This window comes from Protopterus annectens, chromosome 1.part0 (assembly GCF_019279795.1).
Source record: "Protopterus annectens isolate FY-2018-M chromosome 1.part0, PAN1.0, whole genome shotgun sequence".
Classification (NCBI taxonomy): Eukaryota; Metazoa; Chordata; order Ceratodontiformes; family Protopteridae; genus Protopterus; species Protopterus annectens.
In genome coordinates, this window is record NC_056725.1 from 358287976 (window position 1) to 358309821 (window position 21846).

The following is a 21846-nucleotide window of genomic DNA, read 5'->3' on the forward strand; positions in this document are numbered from 1 at the left end:
TTTGGCCATAAGAAAGCAAATGAGACTTATATTAGTAAAGATGTAATCATACTAGCAGAAAGACTTGTTGACATGATGGTGGCAGAAGGGAATATATGAAAAACTGGGACAGCAGAGTGTTTGTGGAAAATGATTATTCACTGTATTACAGGCAGAAGAGAAGCAAGCTTATTCCAGCAATCAGGGGATGTCATAAAGCACGTGTGAGACTCAAGATGCTGTATCCAGCTTTCTTCAGAAATACTTTTCCTGGAGGATCAACATTTTTGGATGCACAACAGGCTAAGGAGGAAATAAAGTCAACAAACGGAGGGTAACTCTGCTGCTCATTCTTTTGAAATAAAGCCCAGAGAGAGACTTTGCAAATGAAACCACTTCCTTTGTTCCAAAAGAAAATGCTTGAATATTAGAAAAAAAAAAACACAGAATCTAAACAGAAAACTCAATACCATGGACATGTGCCACAGACTGGTGTTGGGAGATGGAGAGGATCAGTAAGAATATGAACAGTGTAAAATTAGTGAATAAATGGAAACCGACAAATAATCTATCATGTTGGATATAGGAATAGACATGTGAAATGTGGCTTTACAAAAAGTGATTGAGAAAGACTGGGATTTTATTGACTAGGTTGAAGTGGTAGATGTACTGCAACTTATGTATACCACTAACTCAGTAATGTTTAGAAGGAGACTGAAGTAGTAACTGTAGGTAATTCTAATTATTTGTATAGAATGTTCATGATATCAATCACGCATTATGCTGTAACGACTGCTGTAAACGTCAAAGATATTAAAAAGCAAGAAAGTACTTTTTCTTAATGGTAAGGTATCCAGGCTACACACTATAACAAGGTAAGAAAGCCTGGATAGAAGCAAGTTCAAGTTAATTCAATGCTGTGATCTTGGGGCTGCGGAGTGTGTGGGGGGATAAATGAGTGTAATGATCACATAATATGTAGAATTAAGATAATAATTGCCCCTATTTTATAGATGTAGATATCTAGATTAATGTCCCTTTTGAGCAAAGTCATTAGCTATTTTTTCTCATAAGTGAATGCTTTTACGAGGAGACAAGAGGCCTACAATTGCAAACAATTAATCCTGAGAAGGCTGAACATTATATTTTGGGTGAAATTTAGATTGATTCAAGCACCTGCAAAGTAAATAGCTTTTCTCCACTTTGCCAACTTGTACAGGAAGTCCACAAGTGCAAGCAATTAACCACAAGACTGAACACTGTCTGCTGAGTGAATTGTATAATGTTCAGTGTAATTACCAAATAAAGGTACAATGTCAAGTAGTTTACTGAGAAATAAATGAAGCTGAAACTGTGGGAAGTGAATAAGTTACACAAGTGCTTACCTCCTCAGCAGTAATTAATGCATTTAACATGGCAGTGCTCAAATAAGTTTTATTTAAAGGGAGGCAGTGCAGTTTTTCTTAGGGCTAATACTTATTGAAAGCATGCAAGCCATTTTTCACATCTGGAAGGGGAATAAGGAAAAGAAAAGAACAGACAGAAATTAGTGTAAGTGGAAATAAAAGTTGTAGCATGCAGTTAATCATAGGTAACCTTAATTTTAGACTAGGTAATGCCTGTGGGTGCAGCTGTCAATATGGTCAACTTTGCTCCTACCTGGAGGGGTAAATTTTGTTGAAAATATACATAGTTTTGTCCATTTGCTTTATGCTACAATGGATGGGGGAGGGGTCTAACAATTTTAGTTTTTTGTTTGAATGTTTTCACTGAAGCAAAACATCCTGAAAATGGAAATAAGGAACGATTACATTTGAGATCAGCCTGCCAAACATTAATGTGTGCATGTAAACTAAACAATGGAAATATATATTCAAACAACCATTATGTGTAATAGGTGACAGTAACAGCTTTCTAACTTAATGGCCACTCTATCTATATTATAGTGGAAAGTAAATGACCTTACAGGTATACACAAAAGGTATTGAATTAAACAGTATTACATTTAAAGTAGTGAATTTAGTAGTACAGGCTGCAAACAGCAATGTTGCATGAGATGCATTTCGAAAGAATGGACATGCAAATTTGACAAATGAAGGATTTCCAGGTGGACATTCAGCAGAATCTCAGGGACAAAGGAAAAGAGGAGTAATAACGTCAATTGCTAGAAAGGCTCCAATAAGGACAGAGGAGGGAAAAAGACAATAATGGTAGATTTGTGGTAGTAAGGAGTTACTGGTGGGGGGGAAGAGTATTACCTACCTAAAATTGCCATTAAGAAAATAAATTTTGGGAGAATAAAAATGTTTTTGGCAGGGTATATTTGTGGGGGACAGGCACCTAATTTGCAGTAGTGAAGATTTATCGGTGAGACCTAACATATAACAAAAGAGGGCAGCTTTCTGAAGGGATATATGAAATTGTTTGACATGGAAGATGTGAATTCAATAGTACAAAACTAGACAGAATTTACATTTTTTTTCTCCATGTACAATTGATAGACTGAATATGAATAATATTTTATAGGAATATGTGTAATTATAAATAAAAAAGAAACGTATTGGCAAATGGTAGAGCACTTTATTTAAATAAAAAAGGTAAGCACTTCTGTAGAAAAAATTCCACTTCATCAGACCGTATATCATATTAGTATACAAATATATCTTTTTAAAACCAATCACCTTCAGAGCTAAAAATCACATGGCATAAATTAGCACATCACTAAATATGACCGTAATTACCATCTTGATTTCCTGCACTTTAACCTAGGTTTTAAAGAGTCCTTGCCATTAAGCACCCCCCCCCTTATCAGCTTGTAAATTTAACATCTAAAATAGTTCTTTATCTTCTGTGGCACTTCTAATACCTCCAAAACGGCCACTTTCTTTAACCAGCTCTATCACCCTAAATTTAAAAATGTGAGGATCTGAGGATTCCATCCCATGTTTTGCTAAAGAACTAACTGGATTTGCTTGTCTAATATCTCTAACATGTTCTCTTATGCTTTCTAGCAGAGTTCTATTTGTTTTTCCCACATAGAATCCCAAAGTACTGGGAGCAAATAACTAGAGAAGGAAAGGTATCAAGATGGTACGAGGCAAAACAGAAATTTGGACTACAGGCTAGAGGCTGCCTTCTGTACTTGGGAATGATGACAGAATATAGCCAAAATGAAGGGGTAGAGCAGTGCTACAGTGCTAAGTAACTGACAGAGCTGCGGTTTAAAAAAGGGATAATTATTAGGGTATATAAAATACTGTATGTTAGAAAACGGGCAAACTGTACATCAGCACCCTGATTGGAGAACAAACGTTCTCCAGCAGGGTAATAATGTACAAGTAATGCCTGCTGAAAAGTGAGTCCGCCACTTCACGGCAACGAATCAAGCTGGCATGGAGCTTGGACTGAAAAAAAACTGTTGCCATTATTTTATGCTCGCTAAACTGCACATTTGCTGTTTAGTGAGTCTAAAATATATTTAAAAAAAGAAAACTGAAAAAACAAGTGTTTGTGTGCTTGTCTGTGTGTGCGAGTGCATTAGAGTGAAAGCGAGGATGACAGAGACGTTATTTTACATTTGCTAAGCAGCGCTTTTGCTGTTTAGCGAGTGTAAAATCTAAATATAACAGAAAAAAGTGTGTATGTGTTTATGTTCCTGTCTTTGTGAATGCATGCATGAAAGTTAAGTGTGTGTGAGTGAGACAGAGAGAGAGAGTGAATACCAAGAGTAATCCAACTCTGTCAGCAGCAACAGTTGAGGTTTATGTACCTCTCACCTCTTAGATTATTTTACGTTTTATTCAGTTACCTTAAGGGGGAACAAAGGCTCAAAACAGGAACATATTTCTGTTTAAAAAATGACAAAGGTGCTGCAGTAATAGGACTTGTGTTAGCATGCATTTTCTGAAGCAGAGGTATGGAGGGGACGGTGTCTGTGTGACAGAGGGAAACGGTGGAATCAATGGAACACTGGCAGCAGCAGAAATGAGGTTTGCATACCTCTCGACCATTTAACTCAAGAAATGTGGATAAAGCCTGAAATAGAAGAGGAGCTAAGCCTCCAAAATAGGAATGAATTTTAAATGTTATACTTGCAAAAATTAAAAAGTAATTTAAACAGAATTTGTGTTAACATGAATTTTCTGAAGGAAATAAAAGTCTGTAATTTAAATGTATGTCATTATTTAGTGACTTCGGTCCCCAGTGACTGGCAAGAAACCATTTTAGCAGTAAGGGACCAAAAAATAAAGCAAATATATAATACTTCTAAAAAAAGATAAATTTGGATGTAAAATGCTTCCTCTAATACTATTTATATATGCTACAGCAACTTTGAAACATTAGGCGGAGGAACTATTTTACATCCAAAATATATATAAAAAATATAGTAATAAAAAATATAAATAAGTAAGCAAAAACACAACAGTTTTATACACACCCCATTCCCTAAGCACAGGGAATAAACACACACCCTGTCAGGCATTACTGCTTGTATGACTATAAGGACTGGAGTAAATCAGAAAGGATTGGGAAGACAGAGAACGGAAAAGCAATATAAAAAGACAACGGGATGACATCTGCCTGTCTCCCAAATTTGCAATAAAGTAGAGAATGTTTAGGATTTTTACTTGGAAGTTTTTGCATAGGCATTTTCAATCCACAAGCAAACTTCAGAGACAGTTTTCTTAGGCAGACAGAAGATGCTGGAAGTGTGATTTGAAAGAGGGTGGTAATTATGAACATATAACTGGAAAAATGTTTTTTGGGAATGCAATGAGTTGGCAGATTTAAAAAAAATCTCTACAGAGGACTTTGTCAAAAATGCTGGGAAAGCAAATCATAACTAAGGAAATGATTTTTTTGAGCTGGATTTAGAGGATCTGAATTGTTATAACACAGTATGGCCTTGCTACGTTTAGTACTATAGACTGCCAAAAAAAGCAATTACTAGAAAAATGGGAATCAAAATCTAACTGAACTGTAATTTAAGTGCTTGTTATTACAAATGAGACAATAGACGTTTAGAAAAAGGAAGGAGTAAACTACATATAAATAAATGGAATTTCTGGGAACAGTAAATTCAGAATAATGTTCAGGTGGAGCAGTAAGGTTTAACAGAAGGCAGAAATTGAATAATTTATGGAATATTGGAGTGAATGATAATTATTAAAGTTAACATATGTATAATACATGAAAATGAAAAATGTTTGCTGTGGTTTGTTTTTTTTCTGCTGTAGGTGTACTTATGTCACCATTAACAAAGCTGTTAAAAATAGGGATGAAGAGAAATCATGGATAATGAAGCACAAAAGAAATTTATTTGGGAGTGGAAGAAGGCAAGATTTACGTTGGAGAAGGTAAAACTCCCCATAAAACAAGTTGTTCAGGATTATCTGATTTGAAGCAGTACTTTAGATCTCCAAAGTCAAGACTCGTACACAACTCACATGAAAGCTTGATGACGAAACAGGGTAGAAGTTGAGAGATAAAGAGAGAGAGAGAGTAGAACTCTGGATGCACACTATTAAAGTTAACAATCGGTACTTGCCTATTATCGCAACCAGATTTCATACCTCGCATAATTCATATTGTTTTCGCGTACCTACTTATTTTGTATTTGAAACATATCAATTTTATATTGAAATACAGAAGTGAGTCAAAATCTCCAAGTGTGAGCTTTTGCTTGGGCAGAAAAGTGAAACCAAATCCTTTGCACTGGTGGGTACAGTTTGTCCTGCAGAATCTCACATCTCCAGAAAAAAAATCCCACTTCGGCCATCCGAAAAAGGTGGCAATCCTATAAATATCATTTATTTCAATATGCTCACCATGTTATCTCTGGGTTTCTAGTCTACATCACATAAATAGTCAAAATGGAACTGTACTTCCACAATTTGTGTTCGCTGACAACGTTTGAGGAGGAAAGTATACAAGTGTCGCACCTGGCAACAGGGTATAGAAAATACATTCAATTATAATTTACCTACCTAGATTCTTCAGATTGCTTGTTGAGATATGTCAGGCACTTTTGCTCTCAGCCCTCAGGCTTTTAGAACTTAACAGTAAATTAACCACACTATCTTTTTTTTTTGTTTTTTTTTTAATTATTGATTTTGTTTCCAAATGATCACCACTGTTTGTTGACCATGTTATCTGTAATAGCAAGACAGCTGACATACAGTACTTAAAGGAGATGGTTATGAGTTCAACCCAGAAAGAAAAACAGCTGAAACGCCCATGCTTGCTGTGTGGTGGAAGCAGTGACCTTTAGCATTAATTGTACCTACGACCGAAGGAGTGCTGACATTATAATTAGGGAATTAAAAGCAATCAACTGTCGTGATGAATCTGTATCTTTTACCTATGTCCGTTGTGGGGACAATTGTTGGTGGTATGGTTTTAGTAAAGTAAGTGATTTTGGATGAAGTAACTAGGTGTGCTTGCAACATACTTTTCTGATAAAGTAATTTTGCGAAAACAGTATGAATTATGCAAGGTATGAAATCTAGTTGCGATAATATGCAAGCACCCAACAATCATACAGGATACTGTATCCATGAAGTAGAAGAAAATACTCTAAGAACTATATCAGCATGAGAATGGAGACTGACTTCTGAATCAGAAATGGTAAGAGCATAGACAAAGAAAAGGACAGGCATGTACTACTTCAGCAGAATTTCTAGAACATATGATGCTGTTAAAAAAGGCATAATTAATAGTTATCATGCAGTATTTATGTACTCTATTAGGAATCAGAGCAGCAGAAATGACCAGGAAAAGAAATTTGAAAGGCAACTTACAAAAGAACAATGGGAGGAAGTATGCAAGGCACCCAAGTATGCAATAAAGTTCAGAAGATTTTGAATTTTTGTATAGAAGCATTTGCAAAGTTATTTTTATACTCCAAGCAGACTTCAGAGGATGTTTCCTCAGGTAGTTAGCCAATGCTTGATGTGTGATGGGGAAGAAAAAGGTATCTGGAAACATACATTTTGGAAATTTAACTAGACAGCATATTTTAAAAATTCCATACAGTACTATGACAGAAATATAGCACAAAGAAAACGCACACAAGCAAAAGTTGGAGCCACACAAGCCAAACTTGTAGAAAAACAAAGGATGACTCCAAACAACCACGGCTAAAGATCAAGCATTTTAAAGAAACTCCATTTAAAAAACAAGGTTAGGGCTTTCGGAACAAGATTCCTTCTTCAGGTCACAAAAACATATTAAAACAAAGAGTTTAAATAATTGGTACAACCAATTAAAAGAACATTGAAGACTTAATTAGCAATGATATCATCTAACACAGAAAAAAATAATTCAACCAGTAAGCTAGCTTAAAAAAGTCAAGCCTCCACAGAGTAACACCTACTCGGTGCTTCAGCGGGTGACTCTAAAGAAAATGCTTAATACTCATTTTATCGCTTAAGCCTGGCTCACAGTAAGATTTAAGTTTTAAAATCCACTTCTGTTCTTCTTGCTCAGCTACATTTCTAATATCATCACCTCCTATTACTCAGGCTAACTAGTTGCAAAACAAAAAACTTAAATGAATGTTCAAATACCTCTTGCTCGGACATGTCTTGCCAAAGCATTGGTGTCTCTATTCCTTTGAATATCATAAACATGCTGTAAAATCCTGTCCTTAAGGATACGGTTCATCTTTTCTATATAGAATGCATCACATGCAGTGCAGATAGCCATATACACAAGATCAGAGCTTCCACAATGTACAAAATGGTCAAAATAAAAACTTGAACCAGTAGGCTGATGAAAAAAAGAGGTACAAGAAAATACAAATTTGCAAGCTCTACATATACCACATTTAAAAAGTACCACAACAAGTGGATTTCAGATAAATGCATTTTTTAATATTTCTATAATAGAGTTTCTTTTCAAGGAAAAAATATTTCTAAAACTGAACTTCGCTTCCTGGTTAATAACTTTCTTGACGTCAGGGTCTGATAAAAGTATGGGCCAATGTTTCTTAATTTCACATACTTGCCCAATATTACTCAAAGTAAAAACAGATCTATTCTTAACATGGGCAACTCTACTCTCTCTCTTTGTGTCTAATTCCACTCTCAGAGAAAAAAAGTCTATCTATAGTTGCTCTGCTACTACATACCTCATTAATACATAGGTCAACCTCTGTGGGTGTGTAATCCCCTATTTTAAAATTCTCTCTCAGTCTTAAAAAATCCAGATTTAAATCAGCATCATCAGTGTGAAGCCTCATAGTCCTCAGGAACTGCCCTTTTATAACATTACTCGATACATGCCTGGGATGCATACTAGTCTTGTAAAGAGTGTTCCTCTTACAGTCTTTCCTGTAAAGACTAGTACCAAGTAGTTTAAGTTCATCCTTATTAATACTCACACCTAGAAAATTAATGCAATTGACAGATGACTGGTCACTAAATTTCATGAAAGTAGTGGTAGTATGGAGGGCATTCTATAAATTCATTAAGCTTAACCTCTGTATTTCCCCAAATAAAAAAATATGTCATCAACAAAGCGTCTGTAAAAATAAACAGATGCAATGAAGGGGATTATCAACAAAAACATTTTCATCTTCCCATAGTGACAACACTAAGTTGGCATAAGTGTTGGCACATGCAGTGCCCATTGCAACACCTGTCTTTTGAATGTAAGATTTATTATCAAATGTAAATATATTATTTTCCAAGACGAGTTCAAGTAGTGTACATATAACTTCAATCTTATTAGCATCAAAAGATGTCTTAGGAACTAGGAAAGTACAAATACACTCTGTGCCATACTCACTGGGGATCACAGTAAATAAAGATGCCACATCAAGAGTAACTAACAAAAACAATGCATTTCCATGAAGCTCAATTGACCGTGTATACAAGTCCTACAAAAAGGACTTGGTATCTCTCAGAACTGTAGGTATGATATCCAAACGTGGCCCTAAGTTCTTTTCAATATAAACTGATAAAGGTTTAATAACCCAGCCTTTGCTAGAAAGGATGGGTCTCAGAGGTCTCACACAATCCTTATGAACAGGTATAACAGAGTGTTCAACCTCTAAATAATAATTTAACCTTGAAGTCTACGAGACCAGTCATTAGAAAGTCATACAAAAAAATGTACTTTATCAATAAGCATGTGTGTCTTGAATCGCATTACAGTCACAAGTTAAATCATCAGAATGCATGCTAAGCATCTATCAATATAAAAATATCTATGCATGACCACAATCCCACGTCCCTTGTCAGCTGGTCGAATTTCCAAATACGAGGCCTCATGTAGCTGCTTAAGGGCCACCACACAAATGGTGCCATATTTATGCAAGGGAGAAAGCCATACACACCAATATAAGCAATCCAGATCCACAGATATTTGAAGAGAAATACAAGCAAAGAAATTCAAACATAACTTGATAACTTTTACAAAGGTAAGAATATTAACACAAAAGTGGAAAGCAAGGCAAAGCAACAAGTTTAGTGATGCTGAAAAAAAAATAGAAATTTAAGTGATGGAACAAATGAGAAGTGAGGGATTTAGTGTGTAGACTCTCAAACAACTGAGTTATAATCAATGGTAAATTACTATTCCAGGGATGAAAAAAAATCTAGAGAGGGCCACTTCAGGGTGACTCTCTTGCCACCAATCCTGTTTTGCCTTGCCCTTAACTTTCAGAAACTACTCTCGCCCAATGATATCTCATTTACTTTTACTGGATATGCCAAAACATAAAAGAATAAAAAATGCACATGACAAGAAAAGGAAACTGGGAAGCCCACAATTATAGTGGCAAGTATCAAGAATTTCTGGAACAACCATAGGATGATCAAGACTTGACAAATGAGTGGCTAAGGAGTGTTGAATTTAAACCAAGATTTGGAGGGCTAATAATGGGAACCAAAGACAGTGGACTACATGCATATCAGTTACAAGTCTGTAGAAAAATTGTAAGAGGCTGGTAAAAGTTATGGGTCTGTAACTGCTGAATTTGGGGAAGGTCCTCACCTATGCATGGGAATGACTGTAGCTGTTCTCTATTTGCTTGGTATAAAACGTGTATGAAGGCTGAGACTGAACAGTGTTGTAAGGGGTGTGGCTAAATCATGCTTCATGCTATTTAAGATGCATCTGGGATATTGTCAGGACCCACTGATTGAGTATTTTAGCTTTGATAGCACTTTTAAGATTTGGTCCTGTATGAGAACTGGAAGTGAGTCAGTTTCAGATACATCTTGAGGCACACACAGGGTTACCCTTAAGTTAAGTAGTGCCCTAGGCAAAAGGGTTCTAACAGCACCCCTCCCCAGACCACCTGGTGCCGTCATCCTGGTCTATTTACACCATCCAGTTTACTGGAAACGTGCCTCTGCTAGAGCGGTGCCCTAGGCGGCTGCCTAGTTGGCCTATGCCTAAGGCCGGCTATGGGCGCACACACACAGAGGGGAGAGAGGGAGTAAACTTAGAGCTAAATTTATTGGCCAGTAGGTTAGCTATATCTTTAGTCTCAGTGTAAGTAACACTGTTCAAAATCAGCTCAGCGCACTGCTGCACTGTGCTTTTGAGACTACGAACATAACTAAAAAATGCCTGGTGACTGTCTTTGGCTTGGGTCATTATTTTAACCGGAAACTTTGGCTTTGTAGATTTTTATTACCCCCTAAGCTGTTTATTTCAGTAACAAGGGTTCTAACATTCTGGGAATTATTCTTAATACCTTTTGTTCAAATTTCATGTGGGATTGTTTCTGGGGTTGCCCCATATATATATATATATATATATATATATATATATATATATATATATATATATATATAAAAAATTATATACATATATATACACATATACGTGTGTATTTTATACATATATATATATATATATATATATATATACAAACACACACACATACATACATACATACGACCATGGGATGTCAAAATGTGGTTGGCTAAATCCGTGTTGTCGAACCTTCATTTCTACGAGTCCTGGCTCAGTGAATGCACCGTGCATTCGCACATATGTGGTCGACCTTGTAACAAGAGATTGCGGTACATTGCGGAGCAGGAAATTTGCCCTTTTCCCCACTGTAATGCGATCTTAGAGTTGGAATATGTAATATGAGGGGGGGACTAATACAGAGCCATCAAACTTTCACCCAATTGCCATCCTCTCTCCAAACTTATGGAAAAATGTGTACACTCTCAACTCCTTCACTATCTCCTCCAACATAACCTCCTCACACCCTTCCCAACATGGCTTCTGCCCTAACCACAGCACCTTTACAGCTCTCCTGTCATTTACACACACAATAGCCGAAGCTAGAGACAAAAACCTCCTAGTATCCAGCCTCATCCTTGATCTCACAAAAGCTATTGACACTCTCTCACCCTTTACTTCTGACTAAACTTTCTAACCTCAGTCTAGCTCCCTCCAACCCTTACCTTCTTCTCTAGTTATCTGTCTGACAGACAGCAATCTGTTCGTTGGCTCTCCTCTTGCTCACCCTACCTCCCTGTAACTACTGGGGTGCCTCAAGGCTCCATCTTGGGTCCCCTCCTCAACATCTTTACAAATGAACTACATACCTCTTGCAAACAATCAGTACTAGTCCAATATGCTGATGATTCAACACACATCTGTTCTTCCAGTAACATCTCTGACCTACACACACACACACCCTCAGAACACCTTTCTATCAGTGGAAAAATGGCTAGCTGAAAATCTTCTTATTCTAAACCCTAAGAAAACCAAGCTTCTGCTATTCTTCACCCAAACACACACTCACCTAAAATCTAACTTTCTTATCTCATCCTCCAACACCACCAAAATACATCCAGACTCCCGCACAAAACTTCTAGGAGCCATCAGAGACGACGAAGTTAAATTTAACCTACACATTCAACAAAGTATAAAGAAAACTCACCAAAAGCTAGGTATGCTCTACCGACACCGTAGATTCCTGAACTACGATGCCAGACTGTCCCTATTACAGGTTCTTCTTCTCCCCTCCCTTCTCCTATGCCACCTCTATTCTAACTAATATTCAAACAACTACCCTGGCCAAACTCCCAACAAACTTACCACAAAATAGCAAGGTTTGTCACAAACTCCCCACACATCTCTCACCACTGCCTCTCTCAACTCTTTACAATGGCTAGAACTCCCACAACAACTTCTATCTCAGTTTCAAATTATGCACTCCATACTGTATAATCCATTAACCTGCCCTGCCCCGTCCTCCTTTGTTTCCACCTATACACCAACTCGCACACTTCGTACCTCTAACCAACGACTCCTCAAAATCTACCAACCAAAAAAATCTATTGGTAGATTACTTTATAAATCCACCCTATCCAAGGCATGGAATAACCTCCAATCCATAACGCACCCTTTACAATTTAAGAAAGAACTCAAACACTTTATGAGGACAAAACGTTGTACTTGCCATGACCTTACCTAACCCCACTATACTCTGTAGTACACACTCCAGTACAATATATTTCTATTTTTCTTTTTGAAATGCCTGAATTTAATGAGAACTTGTAATGTTTTTCCCAACTGCATGATTTGTTTTTGAAATTGTTCACTGCACTTTCTGCATGTTAAACTATCATGTATACTTTACCTGCATGTAATTGGAGCTTTTCTCCTTAGGTCTCCACTGAAAATGGGCTCCTGGCCTAGATGGACCAACCCGGTTAACAAATGTCAATAAATAATAGTTATGTCACGTGATGTGCAGTGTCCGACTGCAGTCTACACATGTCAAGAAAGGTCGAATTTGCTTAAGGAATTCGGTTTGTGACATTCTGACCTTATCTCCTTATATCACACAAACACACATATACAATATATATATATATATATATATATATATATATATATATAGGTTTACAATCACATGTTAACTATGTGCGAAAACCCTTAGGGCGATCGGAATACCGAAGCTGACAAGAGCGAATAACCGCTGTTGCCAGCTCCAACACTGCGGTGCAGATTGCACTATAGTGGGGATGGGGAAATGTACCCTTACCCTCACTGTAGTGCGATCTCGGAGTTTGTATATATAAGTGGGGTGTGTGTGTGTGGGAGGTGTGCAGGGGGGCTTGCATTTCAGTGTAGTTGATATTTTTGAAATTCGACTGCAGTGAAATGCTCGATTCGACATTTACACTGTTCGGTGTACAGATTTCCGAACATCTGGTTCGGACATCTGTACATTCGAACAATGTCATGTCGAACATGTGACAGTAAATCATATATATATATATATATATATATATATATATATATATATATATATATATATATATACACACACATACATATACACACACACACACATGTATGTATATATATATATATATATATATATATATATATATATATATATATATATATATATATATATATATATATATATATATTACACATATAGATGCCTGAATCAATGAATCTACACTTTCCTACTGGCTCTGTTGCCAGCTTGATGGAAATTGGCATTCTTAGACAAAGTAGAAATTTTCTCATGTTTACTGACAACCACCTAATTCTCGAACTAATTCTCTAACAATGCAGTACAGTACGTAAGAGGAGTAATTACACAGTCTCTTGAGGCAAGACTCTCACATGCAGCCACTACAAATATTAAACAGGTTGTCAGAAACATGCAACAATACACAATGCTTGAGAGAGAGACTACAGGACAAACACATAGATTACTTTTAGTCTCAGCATATGTGACTATCAAAACCAAAACCTGAAAGGCCTCCCAGATGAATTCATCACAACAACTACCCTTGGTGACCTCAAAAAGCACACTATCAAAGCAACAACCACCACAACACATTCAACCTCAACTCACAGTGTGTTTATGTCTAAGCCCATAAGGCATACCAGCATACCACCCAACATTTTGGTCAGGGGAGACTACACTGTCAGGCACATACAAGTCCCACTCACCAGAGTGAGCAAGGAGAGGGTCACCATCAGTTGCTATCAGGGTTCAGGATCTGTCAGATTATGCAATACTCGAGCCAATGAACAAGTATCAGTATGACTCAGTCATAGTCCATAGAGAAGTAGATCTAAGATATACTTCCCTGGACTATATGGAGAGAGACAAGACTGAGCTCTTGGACTGTGTGTCCAAGGTCGCTTATGAGCCTTGCATTAAGCAGCATTATACCTTCGTCAAGGATGATGCAACATATGAACACAAAATGAATAAGTTTACCAACTGGATTGGTTTTTAGTGTTACATGAACGAGGGTACAACGTCTGACGACCGATCTGCACCTGTCCCCTCTCGGTGTTTGAAAATTGGTTAAAACCTTGTCCACCCTATAGTGCCCTTTTAGGTATTGCCAACCTGATAAACCATCAGTCATTGCTAAACCGACTGAGAAGATTCTAAAGGTGATGCTGCTCAATGTTAAGAGTCTAAGTGAAAAACTACACTCCTTGAAAGCCTTCATCACTATGAAGGATACAGTTTTAGATCTAAGAATTTCACATGTTTGACTTATCAGCGTTCTTACAGCAGAGTGGACTGTTAAATTTTTTTCAGTTCAACATCCAATACAGTCTTTTCACATTTTAGAGATCAAGCCTGTGGCTTACATTAATATTTACAAATGACAGAATTATGCACAAAATTCTATCTAGCTAGGCTGGCAGCCTTCACCTATCTTCATACAGGAGGTTTTAGCTTGCCCACTAAGCTAAGATCTGGACCCTACAGCTGTGCCAGTGGGAAGTCTTATTGGGGATCTGTAGAGAAACCAGCCCCAGAGTGACTGCGATCTCTGTGCTCTTAAGGGAAATTGTACTTTACTGGGCGTATTAGTTATCTTTCCCTATATGGACGCCCTTCACTGGTATTAGTGGTGAGGATTTAAGCTCCTTGATTGCTGGGCCAGTGCACGGGCATCACATTGTTTGGCAGTGGTGTGATATCCACACCACATATTAATTGGTTGACACATTCTAATTGGCTTGTAATGGTGTGGATTGTGAATTCTTGTAGCTTGTGTACAGTGATCACTAAAGGTGTTTCTACTCTAAATCAGCCACACAGTGAATACTCAGAGTTCAGATCACAACTGTTTTATTTCTTTTGTTAGCTTAGTTAGTCAGGGAGAGCAGCCAAGCATGTCAGCAGAGGAGCATGGAAAGCTGACAGTGAGCCAGTTGACTGATGTGCCAGGCTAAAGGACTGGTGCAGGGAAACCTGACTAAGGCAGACATGCTTTTAGCTTTGGTTACAGGTGCATCAGAAAACAGCCACCAGGACAATGATCAGACTGGCCGTGGAGATGTACAACACTCACAGAATAGACATCTCAACTTTTGTGCAGAGGACTTAAAAATCCATCTGTAGCTAAAGAGACTTGAGTTGGAGGCCAGGTGTTTGGAAATGGAAGCTGTGGAAAAGTAGCGGCAGAGGCAGCATGAAAAGGAGATGCTGACTCTTCGTCAGAGTCATGGAGGTAATGGGGAATGGAGTAACTGGACCCCAGAAGCACAAAAGGTCAGTAAATTTCTTCTGCAGTTTACAGAGGGAGACAATTTTGATAGTTTCATTCATATGTTTGAGAGGGTATGTAAACAGTATGATGTTGACCAAAGGCTCTGGGTACAGTTCCTGACCCCCTTACTCCATGGTAAAGCTGTAACTGTGTTGTCTAAACTTGCTGATCATCAATGTTTTGATTATACTGTTGCTAAGAATTGCTTGTTAGAATTTTTTAAGCTAACACCTGAAACATATAGGAAAAAGTTTCATGAGCACAGACGCAAGGCAGAAGTATGTATGTATGAATATGTTGCTGAACTGAGGACTTATTTTTACAGGTGGGTGAATGAATGTCAGGTCACCACTTTAAAGGGCTCGCAGACCTTTTGGTGAGGGAACAAGCCCTTAGCACTTTGCCTGAGGACATGAGGCTCTGGTTAGCTGATAGACAATGTGCAACTTTAGAGGAGTTGGGGAAAAAGGAAGACTTGTACCTAGCAAGCAGGGCATCCTTGCACAGGAAAGGGACCCCAGTATTGCTCATGAGTCTAAAGGAACCTATGGCGGGCAGTTCAGGTAGCTCCAACGGAATCTGCCAGTAGCAGTGGAAGCCACTGGTCCAGGTACACGTCCAGGACCTAGGGTTAAATATTTTGAACGCAACCAGTGGGGCCATGTGGCATACAGATGTTCACGGAGGCAAGGTGGGGAACAAAAGGTGAGAGTCAGTAAGTGGGAAAGACAAAATGCCAATAGTAGGTTGTCTCGAGACTACAAGGGTACTGAACTACCATCTTGCAGATGTCCTGATAGGGAAGGATTTGGATGAGGCAGTACCAGGTGCTAATGCAGTTACATGCAGTAGGGCTTCGAGACAAGCATGTGTGTCTGGTAGCCTGGGGAGACCGAAATAGACCGCATACTTGCAGCCATGACTGGTGAGGTGGTTACTTCAGGGAGGAAGCTACTCTGTAGCAGTGAGACTGAAGGTGAGCCAAAGCTGCTTGTGGGTAGTAATGTTCCCTTGAACAAAGTGACTGCAAAGGTAGAGGTGAGTAGTAATACCCAGGCTGACAGTGAGGCACCACTGTCAGAGGATGCCAGACTTCCTGTGGAAGGGAAGCTGGGAAAGGTTAAAAGACAGAGCTGAGACAGGCTCAGCTCTCAGACCCTACATTACAAGGCCTGAGGCAGGTAGCTAGTGAGGCACTTGATTCTCAAGGGAAGGGGGAATCTGTATACTGGGACAATGGGTTAGTGTATAGAGAGTGGACCCCTGAAGGAGGACTCGAAGATGAGAGGGTACAGCAGTTGGCAATACCTAGAGCCTACCGTCTGGCCCTTCTAGCCATAGCCCATGATATTCCCTTTGCAGGTCATATGAGCATAAAACTTACAAAGAGACGTATTATGCAGACGTTCTACTGGACTGGAATTTCCAGAGATGTAACGGTACTGCAGGACCTGTGAGAAGTGCAAGGCAGGAGGAAAGATGACAGCTCTTTTGATGCCTTTGCCTGTGATTGAGGAGACATTTCAGAAGGTAGCTATGGATATTGTGGGACCTCGGAGTACCCCAAGTTCCACAGGGAAAAACTATATCCTAGTGGTAGTAGATTATGCTACACGACACCCTGAGGCAGTGGCTTTGTCCTCCACTGGGGCAGAAAAGGTGGCAAATGCTTTGTTAGAGATTTTCAGCAGGGTAGGTTTCCCCAAAAGAAATACTGACTGACAGAGGTGCCAATTTCATGTCAGACCGGCTGGCTTGTCTGTAGGGTTGAAGCACCTGAAGACCACCCCCTACCATCCCCAGACTAATGGTCTTGTTGAGAGGTTAAACTCTACAATCAAGTCCATGCTATGGGAATTTGCAGACCAGTTTATGAGGGAGTGTGACACATATTTGCCCCATCTGTTGTTTGCTTACAGAGAGGTTCCCCAGGAATCCAGAGGTTTTTCACCCTTTGAGTTGCTGTATTGGCATAGGGTGAGGAGACCTCTAGATTTAAGTCATGATGAGTGGGAAAGCAAGTGTGAACCTCACAAGGAGTCTGTTGTGGCGTATGTCCTAAACCTCAGGACAAGGCTCAGGGAACTCATGGGTTTGGCCCAGGAGAACCTGGCAGAAGCCTAACAGAAAAAGGTATGGTATGACAGGAATGCTCGAGCTAGGGAGTATGCTGGAGGGCAGCAGGTAATGGTTTGCATTCCTGTCAGACACAATAATCTGCAAACAGCTTGGGAGGGACCCTACAAGGTGGCAAGAAAGGTAAGTGATGTTAACTACATGGTAGAACTGCTAGGCAGGAGGCATGGGCACAAATTGTACCATGTTAACATGATAAAACCTTACCATGATAGGGAGGCCCTTGTGCTGAGTATTTGCAGTGGATTGCAGGAGGAGTCTGAGGGAGATCTGGTGACTGATCTCAGCGAGGTTCAGACTGACACCTCAGTGGAAGGGGTAGCAATGTCCCAGCAACTATCTCCTACCCAAGTTTGAGAAATCCGAGCAGTGTTACAGGAGTTTGTGGACATGGTCACTGAGAAAACAGGGTGCACCCACCTGGTGTAGCACCAGGTGAATACAGGACCCCAAAGGCCTATTAGGTAGGCCCCTTACAGAGTGCAGAGTGCCTGATAGAGCCAGACTCTGAGGGAGGAGATACAGGAGATGTTGAAACTAGGGGTAATTCAAGAGTCCAACAGTCCCTGGGCCTCCACAGTGGTGCTGGTGCCAAAGAAGGATGGCAGCACCAGGTTGTGTGTGGACTACAGGACATTAAATAGTCACACAGAGTCAGATGTTTACCCCATGCCTAGGACAGATGAGGCCCTAGAGCAGCTGGGTGGGACTAAGTATCTTACAACCATTGATCTTACCAAGGGTTACTGGCAGGTACCCTTGACTCCCAGTTCTAGAGAGAGATCAGCCTTTGTGACTCCTGTTGGCTTGTAGGAGTTCACAAAGATGTCCTTTGGGATAAAAAATGCCCCCAACGACTTTCCAGAGGCTGGTAGATCATATACTAGCAGGAGGGTTTGCCCTTGCCTACCTAGATGATATTGCCATCTACAGCCATTCCTGGCAAGAGCACCTTCAGCATGTCAGGGAGGTGCTGGGCAGACTACAGACGGCAGGGTTAACCATTAAGCCCAGGAAATATCAGGTGGGTATGACAGAGGTCTCCTACCTGGGACAGAGTGGGGAGTGGCAAGATCAGGCCAGAACCTGCCAAAGCAGAAGCCATTCAGGCATGGCCTGCACCTGTTACCAAAAAGCAGGAAAGCAGGTGAGGGCATTCTTATGGATAGCAGGGTAGTAAAGAAAGTTCTTCCCCAGTTATAGTACCATAGCTGCTCCCCTCACAGACCTGACAAGGAAGAACAGGCCAGATAAGTTAGTGTGGACCCTAGCATGTGAGCAGACATTCCAGAAGCCTAAAGATGCTTTGGGAGGACCCCCTGTGTTAGCCAGTCCAGTTTACAGCAAAGAATTTGTTGTGCAGGTAGATGCTTCGAAACATGGGGTGGGGGCTGTACTTAGCCAGATTTCTTCAGAGGAAGAAAGAGCACCCAGTGGTTTATCTCAGTCGTAGGCTCCAAACCAGGGAGGAATGCTATGCAGCTGTAGAAAAGGAATGTCTAGCCATAGTGTGGGCACTGCAGAAACTTCACATTATCTGTATGAAAGAAAATTCACTGTGGTGACAGATCACAATCCCCTAACATGGTTAAACAGAGCCAGCCAGCAAAATGCCAAGTTGCTAAGACAGAGCCTAGGGTCACAAGCATATATGTCAGAGCAGCACCACAGTGGGATAAGCAATGCCAATGTAGATGGGCTCGCAAAACAGGGAATGGGGTAAGGTATACTCAGACCTAACCCTCTCAAGCAACGTTTCTCAAGGGTCACTTGAAAAACTAGCTTGAGTTCTCCAGGGAGGGAGATGCGTGAAGAAAGGTGAATGCTGCCAGCCTAGCTAGATAGAATTTTGTATATAATTCTGTCATTTGTAAATATTAATGTAAGCCACAGGCTTGTTCTCTTAAATGTGAAAAGACTGTATTGGATGTCGAATTGAAAAAAAATGCAACAGTGCACTCTGCTGTAAGAAAGCTGATAAGTCGAGCACTGTGAAATTATTTGATCTAAAACTAGGAGTAGCGATGTCTAGAGGGAGGCATTCAGCCTATTGTTTTGAGGCCAGAGTTAATGGCTAGAATTTGCATGTATAATTTCTTTTATTGCTCTGGCTTCCTGACCAGCTGCAAGATCAAAAGGGCTATTAGCCTCAGAGTTTCTCTTAGCCTGGGAGCCAGAATGAAATGATGTAATCTGAAATGAATCAGTGGTACTGTGTTATCAATTTAAGGACAGAAAGAATGAGAGCATTTGTCTTGAGAACATCCAACTCACCAACACTCTGCCTGTGTTCTATATGTAAGTTTATTTTAGAACTGCATTTTCTCTTAGATATAACTAGGAAGACAAGATTAGTTTTTTTTTTTCTGTATTGATGTCAGAACTTTTCTACTGTATTATTTTAAGTATTTCGCTATGATCTCTTAATTCCTGACTAGCACTGTGTAGTAAGAAGTATTGTCTTGTGTTTTTATTAATTATTAAATATTTTTAAATCTTTCAACTGTGACTACTTTGTGTTGAGATAATTTAAGCTCTAGAGTACACTGCATGTATACAGTGATTCTGTCCAAAGTCACTCAAAATAAACCTGGACTGTTCAGTTGCACTTACCATTTGGATAATAATATTACACAGTAGAATTGGACACCCTTAGATAAGGGCCTTTTTAGTAGCTGATAATTATTAGTGAGTGGTGGCAGCTGGTACTACCTTTTAGACTGGGCAGAAAGGGGCACAGCTGGAGAATCTGTGCCAGCCTTCATCAGGAGTGTCTTTGTGTTTGCATATAACTCATGAGTCATATTTCAAAGTGTGTGTGTGTCAGCTACTTGGGCAGGGACACAAAGCACTGGTTGGACAAAGAGGGTGCTGGAGATTTTAGCTTGCCTACTAGGATGAGATCTGGACCCTATAGCTGTGCCAGTGGGGAGTCTTATTGGGGATCTGGAGAGAAAGATAGAAACCAGCCCCAGACTGATTGTGATCTCTGTGTGCTCTTATGGGAAATTGTACTTTAATGTGTGTGTATTTGTTATCTTTCCCTATATGGATGCCCCTCACTGGTGCTAGTGGTGGGGATTGAGGCTCCTTGATTGCTTGGCCAGTGCACGAGCATCACACTTGTATTTTTGGTAAATGCTTTGAAAAGATTACAAGCTCATTGCCAGGAGCAGCTAAACAAGGAACAGATATGATTAAAATGGTTTTATTGACAGACTATCATGTTTGACCAACCTGATTACTTTCCATCAGAATGCATGGAACTTGATCTTGGTCTTTCTGTTGATGTGGTCTGTTTGGTTTGGATCACCATTCTTTGATTATAACAACATACTCTAAATCCATCCATCAGTCCACAACCCCTTTTTCCCATTTTTGCATATGGGGTCAGGACTTTAACAGTGACAATCATCGAGAGCCAAGGTTTACACCGCTAGCCCTAATCCAATAGTTCTTCCACACCACACACTCAATGCACACTGACACTTATGGCCAATTTAGTTAATGTCGGAGTTTGGTTTGTGATCCCGCACTGCTTGCATTTTTCTTTATGTCCACAATTCCTTTGCAGAATAACATCTGGGATAACAGGTCCACAGATGACGCTCAGATTGTCTATCATGATACCAGTACAACTGGACTTTCTTAATCTTTGGTGTATACAAAATCGGATTACATTTAAAATGCAAAATACATACAAATCCTCATTTTGGTTTAAACAAGAATATCTATATATATTTCGTAATACTGTGTTATTCAGTGAGAACAAAAATTAGAGACCTGGGAATGATACCAGATAAACATCTTAATTTTGATGTTAACATTGCTTTCATTATTAGCAAGTGTTATACTACTACTACTAACATTGATATATTACAATGCACTGTCAGCACAGTAGACAAGGTGCCTATTCCATTATTTACAACAGTGGCAAGAATATCAAATATTGTGATTCAATCTGCTTCTCTAATTGAAAACAAATAATGTCTGAAAGGATCCAAAGGCACTTTACATGACAGATACAAGAGATAAAACATCCAAGGTTACTTGAAAAAGACTGAACAGTTACTAGTATTTTCCATAATTTACATAACCAGGTTGGGTGACAATATTATACAGAAGTGTCTTAATAATGAGACTTTGGTTGGCTGTTGAGGTTAGACATCACAATGTTGACACCAAGAATAATTATGTTGTAGTTGACATT

The 21846-nt window shown here is 39.3% G+C and overlaps 1 protein-coding gene across 1 annotated transcript in view; it reads left to right on the forward strand.

Annotated features, from left to right (window-relative positions):
- The window catches only part of LRPPRC (leucine rich pentatricopeptide repeat containing), a 1486422-nt gene that overhangs the window by 1146593 nt on the left and 317983 nt on the right, over positions 1-21846 (forward strand). Inside the window, exon 26 of the mRNA XM_044079460.1 lies at positions 5217-5336. Within this exon, the coding sequence (XP_043935395.1) occupies positions 5217-5336 (120 nt within the window). The remainder of the gene's footprint in view (positions 1-5216; positions 5337-21846) is intronic.